This window comes from Bison bison, unplaced genomic scaffold (genome assembly GCF_000754665.1).
Source record: "Bison bison bison isolate TAMUID 2011002044 unplaced genomic scaffold, Bison_UMD1.0 scf7180017864280, whole genome shotgun sequence".
Lineage (NCBI taxonomy): Eukaryota > Metazoa > Chordata > Mammalia > Artiodactyla > Bovidae > Bison > Bison bison.
This window is the reverse complement of record NW_011494852.1, coordinates 1,523,140-1,535,842: the sequence shown is the minus strand read 5'-3', so window position 1 is coordinate 1,535,842 and position 12,703 is coordinate 1,523,140. Positions and strand designations below refer to the sequence as shown.

Below are 12,703 nucleotides of genomic sequence, written 5' to 3'. Positions count from 1 at the left end.
GATGAAAGAAATCAAAGACAACATAAACAGATAGATATTCCATGTTCCTGGATAGGAAGAATCAATATTGTGAAAATGACTATACTACCAAATGCAATCTACAGATTCAGTGTGATCCCTATCAAACTACCAATGGCATTTTTCACAGAACTAGAACAAAAAATTTCACAATTCATAAGGAAATACAAAAGACCTCAAATAGCCAAAGCAGTCTTGAGAAAGAAGAATGGAGCTGGAGGAATCAACCTTCCTGACTATTATACTACAACCTTCCCGATTATACTACAAAGCTACAGTCATTAACGCAGTATGGTACTGGCACAAAAACAGAAATCTAGACCAACAGAACAAGACAGAAAGCCCAGAAATAAACCCATGCACCTATGGGTGCCTTATTTTTGACAAAGAAGGCAAGAATATACAATGGAGCAAAGGCAGCCTTTTCAATAAATGGTGCTGGGAAAACTGGACAGCTACGTGTAAAAGAATGAAATTAGAACACTTCCTAACACCATACACAAAGATAAACTCAAAATGGATTAAAGACCTAAATGTAAGACCTGAAACGATAAAACTCTTAGAGGAAAACATAGGCAGAACACTCGATGACATAAATCAAAGCAAGATCCTCTATGACCCACCTCCTAGAGTAATGGAAATACAAACCAAAGTAAACAAGTGAGACCTGATTAAACTTAAAAGCTTTTGCACAGCAAAGGAAACCATAAGCAAGGTGAAAAGACAACCCTCAGAATGGGAGAAAATAGCAAATGAAACAACAGACAAAGGATAAATTTCCAACATATACAAGCAGCTCATACAACTCAATGCCAGAAAAACAACCCAATCAAAAAGTGGGAAAAAGACCTAAACAGACATTTCTCCAAAAAAGACATACAGATGGCTGACAAACACATGAAAAGATGCTCAACATCGCTCATTATTAGAGAAATGCAAATCAAAACCACAATGAGATATCACCTCACACTGGTCAGAATGGCCATCATCAAAAAGTCTACAAACAATAAATGCTTGAGAGGGTGTGAAGAAAAGGGAAAGCTTTTGCACTGCTGGTGGGAATGTAAACTGATGCAGTCACTGTGGAAGACAGTATGGAGATTCCTTAAAATACTAGGAATAAAACCACCATATGACCCAGCAATCCCACTCCTAGGCATATACCCTGAGGAAACCAAAATTCAAAAAGACACATATACCCCCATTGTTCATTGCAGCACTATTTACAGTAGCCAGAATTTACAGTAGCCAGAACATGGAGGCAACCTAGATGTCCATCGACAGATGCATGGATAAAGAAGTTGTGGTACATATACACAATGGAATATTACTCAGCCATAGAAACAAATGCATTTGAGTCAGTTCTGATGAGGTGGATGAACCTAGAACCTATTATACAGAGTGAAGTGAGTCAGAAAGAGAAGGAGAAAAAATCGTATTCTAATGCAGATATATGGAATCTAGAGAAATGATACTGAAGAATTTATTTACAGGGCAGCAATGGAGAAACAGACATAGAGAAGAGACTTATGGACATGGGGAGAGGGGAGGAGAGGGTGAGATGTATGGAAAGAGTAACATGGAAACTTACATTACCATACATAAAATAGATAGCCAAAGGGAATTTGCTATATGGCTCAGGAAACTCAAACAGGGGCTCTGCGTCAACCTAGAGGGGTGGGATGGGGCAGGAGATGGGAGGGAGGTTCAAAAGGGAGGGGATATATGTATACCTATGGCTTATTCATGTTGAGGTCTGACAGAAAACAACAAAATTCTGTAAAACAATTATCCTTCAATAAAAAAATAAATTAAAAAAAAACAAAGTTGGAGAATGTGAAGCGCACGGTGGACCTGAGCAGCCACCTGGCCAAGGTGACGGCCGAGGTGGTCCTGGCGCACGCGGGCAGCGGCTCCTCGCCCCGCGCCGCCTCCTTAAAAAAAACAAACAAACAAAAAAACAAAGTTAAACAGTGAAAGGAACCCAACTAGATCTGAGAAGAAAGATGTAAGATCACCTTAAAAGGAAGGACATCTCTGAGACCACCAGGATAGCAAAATACACTAATATATCAAGGGGCTTCCCTGGTGGCTCAGCAGTAAAGAATCTGCCTGCAATTCAGGAGCCGCAGGAGACACGGGTACAATCCCTGGGTTGGGAAGATCCCCTGGAGGAAAGCATGGCAACCCACTCCGGTATTCTTGCCTGGAGAATTGTGTGGACAGAGGAGCCAGGCAGGCTACAGTCCATTGGGTTGCAAAGAGTCAGACATGACTGAAGCAACTTAACACACACACACTAACATATCAAAGAAACACTACGTCAGGTGCACTAGTCAGCCATGAAAGGATGCAACCTGGTTAGTCTAAGGGTGGGTTTCCCTGGTGGCTCAGACAGTAAAGAATCCGCTGGCAGTGCGGGAGACCTGGGCTCAATCCCTGGGTTGGGGTGATCCCTTGGAGGGGGAAATGGCAACCCACTCCATCATTCTTGCCTGGAGAAGCCCATGGACAGAGGAGTCTGGCGGGGTATAGTCCATGGGGTCGCAAAGAGTCAGACACGACTGAGCAAGCTAGCATAGCACAGTCTAAGGTCAGCAATGGCCATCCATACCAGGCCCCCAACTCCATCAAATTCCCGAGTCCTATAACTAACACCCCTGTTCCCCACTCATGGTTACCAAGGCTGTGCCGTGCCTGCACAGAGAAATTGCACTGGAGGTCAAATTTATCCATAACCCTCTAAGATAAACTGTTTTAATTTTCTCTCACGTCCTTTCTGACTTCCTGCCAGAGTCTTGAGGAGCTGAGGAGTATGGAGCAGACCTATACCCAGTATGTGGGTGGAGCAGGCTTCCAGGACAATTTGGGAGGAACTCCAGGAGAGTGAAGATCAGCTCTCCCAGGGAATACACTGGGCCGGGCAGCTTCCCCATTTTGGATTCCTACAGTCTTTGCCCTGTAGCTGCACAGTGCTTGAATCTGTCACTCCCAAAGGTAAGGAGATATTCCATTGTATTAACATATCACAGTCTATCTGTGAAGACTAATCATTTGAGCTGGTCTTACTTTTTAATTATAATATACATACAGCCATAATTATAGCCATCAGCAGTGTACTCGTATATTTCTTTCTTCACCAGCCCTACTGCCATTTTTAACATTTTATAAATATGCTTCTTTAATAGTGCCTTAGTTATTTAATTTTGCTTTTCATAACAATAAAGCTGAACATTCTATGTAGCATTTCTGGAGTAAACTGTTCAAATACTTTGATCATTTGCTCACTGAATTGATCTTTATACATTCTTGATATTGAACTTTAAACCATCTTATTTACCCTAATTATTTTTCTTACCTGCTTTCTACCTTCCACTTTCTTGTATTGTTTTCCATCTTTATTTTACTATCATTGTTATGTATGAGTAATTTTTTTAAAAAATCTATGACAGATTTGGCTCATCTTGTTCTTAATAATTGCTAGGTGAGTTAACCAGTCATTTTAATTCATATTTGATACACGTAAGTCATTTTCTTTCAGTTTCTCTGTTAAAATATTTTTTAAAAACATACATTAAACAGTACAGAATTTACGATGTTGCATAATGTAAAAAATTTGGTTGATTTTTCTTTTCTCCAGGTGGACAACATGTACTAACAGGTGATACTGTGGACCCCGGGGTCAAGACCTGCAGTGTCTTCACCCACAGAATAGCTGTGACACCTGCCCTCCTTAGGCACTGAGTCATGTGAGGTGATGGTGCCGAGTGACTGCATGAGAGCCCTGCCCAAGGTGAGACAGAGTAGAAACCAGAAGTCACCATCATCATTTAATCACCTGGTTACGTGGTGCTGTGCTAAGTCACTCAGTCGTGTCTGACTCTCTGTGACCCCATGGACCGTAGCCCACCAAGCTCCTCTGTCCATGGGATTCTCCAGGCAAGAATACTGGAGTGGGTTGCCGTTTCCTCCTCCAGGGGATCTTCCCGACCCAGGGATTGAACCCTCATCTCTTAGGTCTCCTGTATTGGCAGGTGGGTTCTTTACCAGTAGTGCCACCTGGGAAGTCCAGTTATCTGGTTAGGATGTATTTTTTTTTTTTTTAAGTCAAACCTTCAGGTTGTAATCAATAAACAACATACAAGTTCACTCTGGAAACATCCAAAGAACACAAACGACTACAGTATACTGACTGGGTTGGCCAATGCCTTTCCATTACACTGTGCGGGAAAACCCAAACAAACTTTTCAGCTAACCCTATACTAACATATTTTTTAAAGTTTTTTTATAGGGAGCATTGCTGGGGGTGGGGGTGAGGGGGGCAGAGGAGTGAAAATCTTATTATATTTCAATCACTTGCTTTAGCCATATAGTAGCTGTAATTAAGAAAATCCTACCTTCTTTTGAGCCAACAGTGTTGAAGTAACCAGCAGAGAAACCTCCACTAAAGGCTCCATGAAATCGTTTATACCTTCCTTTTTCATCTCTGACGGTCTGATCCTGGAGAGGAATCGGCTTCTTTGGTCTCTCACCTGAAAAAGAAAAAAAAATTTTTTTTGAATGAGAGAGAAGGCGGTGGAAGGTTATAGAGGATTTAGGGCAAAGATCACTGTTTCCTTTATTTATTTTTTGGCCACGCCACACAGTTCACAGAAGTTCAGTCCCCTGACCAGGGATCCAACCCAGGTCCCCCACAGTGGAAGCACTGAGTACTACCCACTGGACTGCCAGAGAAGTCCGAAAGATCATTTCTTTAAACATAATGAATTGTTCACTTCTTGTAGTTTCAAATATAATTCAAGTTGCTTTTCCTAGATTTTAATAGAGTGTGTAGCTTAGGAAACAATATATTTTATCAATTAAAACAATATATTTAATATTTTATATATATTTTCTTTATAGTTCTAAGAAAAATTCTAGATATCTCTTTTAATATTTATATTAGAAATATGTTTTAACAAAAGTGGCCTGATTTTCCCACTAAGTTCCATTATGAAACTGAATCACACTGGGGCGAGGGTTCCAGCCCATGGAGGTGAAACATGCTGGCAGTCAGGCAGGCAAGCTGCTGGAGTGGCCCAGGGCGTGCAGAGAAGCACTTCTACATCTCTTCTGGAAATTCATGGTATCCCTGAGTCCAGAATTTTCCCACTGATATTGCCCATTTTCCCCAAAGCTTAAGTTTCCTTATTTCTGGAACTCTCTTGATTCCACAGTTTTATTGTTGTTGTTTAGTTGCTAAGTTGTGTCTAACTCTTTGCAACCCCATGGACTACAGTTACTGTTCTTTAAATGTATTACTTTTCCTACTTTGTCGGAAAGGGCTGACTTGTTAAATCATACAAACTAGTGAGTGAGTGTTAGTAGCTCAGTCGTGTCGGACTCTTTGGAACCCCATGGTAGCCCACCAGGCTCCTCTGTCCATGGGATTCTCCAGGCAAGAATCCTGGAGTGGGTAGCCATTCCCTTCTCCAGGGGATCTTCCCAACCCAGGGATCAAACCTGGGTCTCCTGCATTGCAGGCAGATTCTTCACCGTCTGAACCACCAAGGAAGTCCAACAAAATATTACACAAACAAAAAAGGAATTTAAAACATTTTAGCCTTTGGGCTTCTCTGGCTTAAGCCCAGTGGTTAAGACTCTGGGCTTCCATCACAGGGGCACAGGCTTGATCCCCGATCAGGGAACTAAGATCCCACATAACATATGTGTTTGTGTGCTTAGTCTCTCAGTTGTGTCTAACTCTTTATGACCCCATGGACTGTAGCCCACCAGGCTCCTCAGTCCATGATTTTCAGCCAAAAAAACCCAAACAAACAAAAATTTCAGCCTCACCTATGAATTCCCTATGTTTAAAGTTTCAGGTACCACAGCACAAAGTACTGCCTAATTTTATCAATTCCAATGAAAATGTCTGTATCTATTGAAAATTAAAAGTAACCATCAAGTTATTTTCAAACATTCAATTCAGAAAGCAAGTTACATAGTAGTTAAGTGCTCCAAGTGGAGTCACAGCAAGCCCACCTTTACTAGCACTGCGATTCTGGTCATCTTAACCTCTCTGTGCCTCAACTTCCTCATCTGTAAAATAGAGATGACACTAATAGCAACATCTGTTTCATTGAGTCGTTATGCAAATTATATCAGAAAATGCATGTAAAGCGCTTGGTAAAAAGAGGGACACACAAATAAATACCTTTAAAGTACCAGCATCTATTGCTATTGGTAGTAGTCAAGGCTACGGTCTTTCCAGCAGACATGTACAGATGTGCGAGCTGGACAATAAAGAAGACAGAGCACCGAAGAATTGATGCTTTCGAATTGTGGTGCTGGAGAAGACTCTTGAGAGTCCCTTGGAAAGCAAACCAGTCATTCTTAAAAGAAATCAACCTTGAATACTCCTTTGAAGGACTGATGCTGAAGCTGAAGCTACAATATTTTGACACCTGATGCAAACAGCTGACTCATTGTAAAAGATCCTGATGCTAGGAAAGATTGAAGGCAGAAGGAGAAGAGGGTGACAGAGGATGAAACAGTTGGACAGCATCACCAATTCAATGGAGATGAACTTGGGCAAACTCTGGGAGATGGTGAGGGAGAGGGAAGCCTAGCAAGCTGCATGCAGTCCATGGGATCTCAAAGAGTCGGACACAACTTGGTGACCAACAAAGTAGTAGCACATACAGTAGGTAAGACATGTCCTAAGGCCCTTGGGCACCTGTGACTGCAATAATTAAGCCAGTCACTACTTCTGGATAATGGAACAAAAAGTAAGCAAATGTTTAGCCTCATAGTCCTAAATTCTTACTTGTAGCTTATGGAGGCTTTAGGTCATTTCTAGAATATAACCTACCCTCCTACTTGCTAGGTTTGTGACCTTAGGCAAGTTTCTTGATTTCTCTAAGCCTCAGTCTCCACGACTACAAAATCAGGGTAATAACTGAACCACCTTGTAGAATGGTGCTAAGGATTAAAAACCACATGTGAGGAGCTGAGCACAGTCACTGGCCATAGCAAAGCTTGGTTAGTATAAGTTAGAAAGTTCATTTCATTCTCAAGAACTGAATCACAACTTGGGTCCCCCAGTCCACAATTTTCACCATTTCTTAGAAATGCAGCCCACATGCTCCATTACTGCACGCGCACCTGGCACAATTCCAGGCTAAGTTGGAGTGGCGCATCCGTGCTGGATAATTCCTAGGTAGGTGGGACTGACTTGTACACCATAGCTCGGTTAGCAGCATCCCTAGCCTGTAACACTAGATGCCAGTAACACCCCTGTCCCAATAAAGCATGACAACCAAAAATGTCTCCAGACATTGCCAAAACTCCCTTGGGGGGCAAATTCATCCCTAGTGGTGAACCACCGGGTTAAGGCAAGAGAGGACAGGTCCCACCAACTCAAGGTTCTGTCTTGCTTGGTTCTCCGGGTACCCTGAGCTGAAAATGGAGATGAGATTGGTCGACAACTAAGCAGAACCCAGCAGCATATGCTGGGGGCCACGCAGTGTGGGAGCCCCTGGGCTCCATGGGGCTCCTGAGCGAGAGGCACCACCTCTAATCACAGCACAAGAAAACTCCAGGGGGAAGTGGCATTTTAGGGAGGTCTATGATAATTATCACTACCAATAATAACTACTCCTTTCCTTTCACGCATATTATCTCGTTTATCATACCCTGATAAGGATACTCTGATTAAAGAAGTGCCTTAAGTTCCACAACCAATAAGCACAGAACTGAAATCAGATTTCAACACAAGTCAGGGACGCAACCCATTCTGTCCTTTACTTGACCCCCCCAGGAGTTTACTGAGGGTCTTCCGGAGGAAGCAGGTCTGTTCTAGACCTGGGTGTGGAAAACTAAACACAGTTCCACTCCTGTTCCCAGGGCACTCAGAGTCCAGCAGAGGAGACCTGCGTATATAGGAACTGCTCTGACAATGTGCAAGGCCCACAACATCAGAGTCACCCAGAGGCATTCATGCCATCAGTAAACAGTAAACAGAAGGTCTAAAAGGGGAAGGTAAGATGTTAGAGAAAGTCATACAGTCTGACTGGAAGGAAGCCATGGAATATGGAACCAGAAGAGCAGATGGGGGCTTCCCTGGTAGTCCAGTGGTTAAGAATCTGCCTGACAATGCAGGGGACATGAGTTCTATCCCTGCTCCAGGAATATCCCACATGCTGTGGGGCAGCTGAACCCTTGCAACACAACTACTGAGCCCATGCTCTAGAGCCTGTGCTCTGCAACAAGAAGCCACCACAATGAGAAGCCCCTGCACAGCAACAAAGAGTAGCCCCTGCTCGCTGCAACTAGAGAAAGCCTGCACACAGCAATGAAGACCCAGAACAGCCAAAACTAAATAAACACATACATAAGAAGGACAGATGGTGCAGCAGCCATGGAACACAGCGCTGCAGGGTCCAGGTATGTCCTGTGGCTGACTGGGAGTTAAAGACAGTTTTAAGTGGGAGAATCACAGCACCAAGGAAGAAGAAAATGGTCCTAAATTAATCTGAGTGCAGGATGAGCTGGAGATGAGAAGCCAAGTGAACGTATCTAAGATAAGATAAGCCCCAAGGCCCCTTTCTTCCAGGCCAGAGCACCTATGTGTCTAAGAGTCTGTGTATACAGATCAGTCATTGTCTCTTTTTTTTTTTTTTGAAGGTTCTGTTTCTTTTTTTCAATTGGAGTATAATTGCTTTACAATGTTGTGTTAGTTTCTGTTGCACAACAATGTGAATCAGCTATTTATATATATGTGTGTGTGTGTGTATATATATCCCTCCCAAGCCCCCATCCCAACTCTCTAGGTCATCACAGAGCACTGAGCTAAGCTCCACTGTCTTTTAAGATTTTTTTTTAATGTGGATCATGTTTTAAGTCTTTATTGAATTTGTTACAATATTGCTTGTTTTATGTCTTGGTTTTTTGGCCCCAAGGCACGTCGAGTCTTAGCTCTCTGACCAGGGATCAAACCCACACCCCCTGCATTGGAACGTGAAGTCTTTTAATCACTGGACCATCAGGGAATCCCTTCACTGTCTCTTAACCAATAAAACTTATAAAACTTTCTGTCATGGCCAGCAACTTTAATTAAGTAATAGTCTCTCCTCTACCAATGTTTGTCTAACCTGTCACTAAAGTTTCAAAGCAGGAGGTAAAAGTGGTTATTGGTCTAGTATGTTATATTGTAAAAGGTAGTCAGAGTCTGTTTTAACTTCAAAATGCTTAGGTAACGATGAATCAGTCCTCAAAAACTTCTAGTGATGAGAAGATAAAAGATGATTTTAGGCCAGGAAATAAAAAGTTCACTCTACTTCAAAAGACTGGCTAGACCATTAGGCTTCATTCCAGATTCTGTACACCATCAATACAGGAAGAATTAGAAAAATGTAGATCAAATAGTTGATGACTTACAATGTCATTTCACAAGGAAACAACCATGAACAGAAATATAGAAATGACCCAAACTCCTTCCTGACAGGCTATAATAACCTCCACCCATGCGTGTTTAACCCTTCCTCATTCTGCATACCTAAATTCCAACCAGTTTTCAGGGGGTCCTATCCTGCCTTCTCAGGTTTCCCTGTTAGCTTGTGTAGGTTATTTCTTCTCTACTTGACATACTTTAGCGCTTGTGAATCACATACTTTTGTTTTCAACTAGATTTGAAACTTCTTGAATCAAGTATCTTTGTCAATAAATTCCTTGGGATCATGGGATGATGTGTTTGCCGATACAGCTACTGTGATCTCATGTGTGTATGTGTTCATGCTAAGTCAGTCATGTCCGATTCTTGGTGACCCTATGAACTATAGCCCGCCAGGTTCCTCTGTCCATGGGATTCTCCAGGCAAGAATACTGGAGGGGGTAGCCATTCCCTTCTTCAGGGGATCTTCTCGACCCAGGGATCGAACCCACATCTTCTGCCACTCCTGAATTGCTGTTAGACTCTTTACCACTGAGCCACTGTGGAGACCCCAAGCAATCTGAGATTGTATTAAAGAAATACAGCCTAAAATAAAGGACTCACCTAGTGATGGCCCCACTTAACCCACACTCTGGTCCCATACTTGGAGAAAAGCTTTGACAAATTAGGGTTGAGGGGACTTTAAACTGAATTTATTAGAGAACTGAGTGTGGTACAGAGATGTCTTAGAGGAAATGCAAGTAAAGTTAAGTCGCTCAGTTGTGTCTGACTCTTTGTGACCCCATAGACTGTAGCCTACCGGGCTCCTCCCATGGGATTTTCCAGGCAAGAGTACTGGAGCGGGTTACCATTTCCTTCTCCAGAGGATCTTCCCCACCCAGGGATCGAACCCGGGTCTTCAGCATTGTAGGCAGACACTTAACCGTCTGAGCCACCAGGAAAGCATAGGAAATGCAAAGGGTGTCTTTAAATACATAAGAAGCTTTCAGGAGACTAGCATTTCTTTGTCTTTTGTACTCAGAGAATAGATACAGGGCCAGCATCTGGCAGAAGTTTCTAATGATTTGAACTGTTTGTAGGGAATAAGAGGGTCATCAGTGGCTATGTCCCAGAAGTACAAACAAGCTGACAGGATGTGGTCAGGGTGGGAAAAAAGGAGTCTGCAAATAACTCCTTGCCCACCATATTTCCTTTGCCTTCCTCCACCGGGCTAGCACTGCCATCAGTCCTAACTGGCTAGTCAATACATAATTTACTGAACAAATCAAGTCATGAAGTGGATCAGATCAGAAACATGGAAGAGAATCTTGCTTCATCTTGCTCTCACCCCTACATTCCACGAGCAAGTTCGCGGTCAGCTCTGCTTTCAAAGTACTCTCAACTCACCACTACTTACCGCCGCCACCATCATCGCCCTAATTTTGTTAATCTCCCTGCTTCGCTCCTGCCCACCCCCAACCGGCCTATTCACAAAATCAAGGATAGAATAAACCTAAAAACATACATCCCTCCTTTGTGTAACCCCTCCCCCATGACTCTTCTACACTTAGTATTAAAATCCAAATTCCCTGACCACACCAAGTAAGGTTCAACCCCCACCTCCTCCTCTGAGATCATCTTCTGCCAGCCTCGCCCGGGTGCTGTATGCTCCACCCACAACAGTCCGGCCTGTTCCTCAATTTGCCAAACTGGCTCCGACTTCAGAGCCTTTGCACTTGCTGTTCGCCTTGCCTAAAATGCTCTTCACCCAAATCTTTGTACCGCTGCTTCCTTTCTCTGTTTCAGGTCTGAACTCAAACGTCCTGTCCTAGGAAAAACATCGCCTGACCACCGCTGCTTCCCTAACTCGGCTCTCACACCAACCTATCTGTCATCTTTCTGTTTCCCATCCCTCCGGGCCTTTCATCCGTCCCTCCAAAACATAAGCACCCCGAAAGCACAGTGCACGCCTTTCTGGTCGCTGTTCCCAGAGCCCGTAGCACGCAACCCTTTTCCCCAGTGCCAGAAAAGGTCTGGCACAGGGTTGAGTGTTTTGGCCCCGAACCCTGGACCCCCAGCCTGTTTGCCAGAGGCCCTGGGGACGAATCTAGCCCGCACCTTCTTCCAGCGGCTCCAGGCCAGTCCCATAGCTGACCAAATCCTCGTCGCTGTCACTGTCCAGCGCCGCCATACTGCTCCCTTCCGGACTCCGCCCCCTTGCTACGGCGGCCTCAAGCGGCCAAATATTTTCCGCGCTTTCTTCTCTGCGAACCGCTAAGAGTTCTAAGCGCGAGTCGTGAAAAGTGCTGACCCCTCCAGGCAAGCTTCTTTCTTGGGATCTGCGCCTAGTGGTTCTCAAACCCGTTTTGTTAGAGGCAGACCCCCGCAGGAGTTGCCGCGGAGGCTTTGGCTGCCACGACGGCCCATCCTAACTGCACCATGTGCCGGTCTGGAGGAGGCGCCTGGGAGAGAGTCGGACGCACCCGGCTGTCCGACTGCTGGTTCTCCAGGAAATCTGCGCACCTCCACACCCCTCCTCAAACCGGTCCAGACCCTTCCCCAACTTCACCTGCTGGCAGACTCTGCTCTCCTCAGTGCTACCACTGTCAATGTGCGGGGAATTTGCCTCTACCCCGACACATGCGCGCGCTATCTGAATATAAAGCCCTTGTTGCTTTAGCCGCTTAGTCATGTTCCACTCTTTGCCAACCCACGGACTATAGCCTGCCAGGCTCCTCTTTCCGTATAACACCCTTAGGGTTAGTAAGTGTAGTCCCCTTCCAGACCTCTGAAAGGATTCACAGGCAGGGGGTACCCTGATGCCCACGGGGAAGGTAGTTTGGGGCAACACTTGGTCAAAGAGAAAAAAAAAAAAAGAGAGAGATCAAAAGAAAAGGAGAAAAAAGGTGGGGGGCGTAGATGTGGAGCCCTATACCAAGGCCACAGATGCGAAGCCCTGCACCAATCTCATCTCCAGATCTGAGCCTCATAGCAACCGTTGCCATGAGTCTCCCTGTTCTAAACCAGCCTACTCCCTGACCTCATACTAGATAAAAATACCCACCCTATACCACTCTAACAAGTCACCTAATGCCACCCTCCAAACGGGAGTTTTCTTTGTTTTGATGCTATAAAAATGGGCCACTATTCCACCAACCCTTGTCTCTCCAGCCGTCTGCTGTTTCAATAGCATCGACCACTCTATCTTTCTTTTAATTGAAAGATAATTGCTTTACAACGTTGTACTGGTTTCTGCTGAACAACCACTGGAAT

General features: G+C 44.2%; 1 protein-coding gene across 2 annotated transcripts in view; it reads right to left on the bottom strand.

The window, feature by feature from the left end:
* The window catches only part of GPATCH1 (G patch domain containing 1), a 56,082-nt gene extending 44,444 nt beyond the window's left edge, over nt 1–11,638 (bottom strand). Inside the window, exons 1-2 of one of the 2 annotated variants that reach the window (XM_010848937.1) lie at nt 11,549–11,638; nt 4,416–4,550 (exon numbers count right to left, since the gene is read on the bottom strand). In XM_010848937.1, coding sequence (XP_010847239.1) covers nt 4,416–4,550; nt 11,549–11,621 — 208 coding nt within the window. In that variant the 5' untranslated portion in view covers nt 11,622–11,638. Of the gene's footprint in view, nt 1–4,415; nt 4,551–6,042; nt 6,102–11,548 lie in introns of those variants that run through there. The other variant, XM_010848938.1, reaches the window with a different exon arrangement.
* Nucleotides 11,639–12,703: the final 1,065 nt, after the last annotated feature.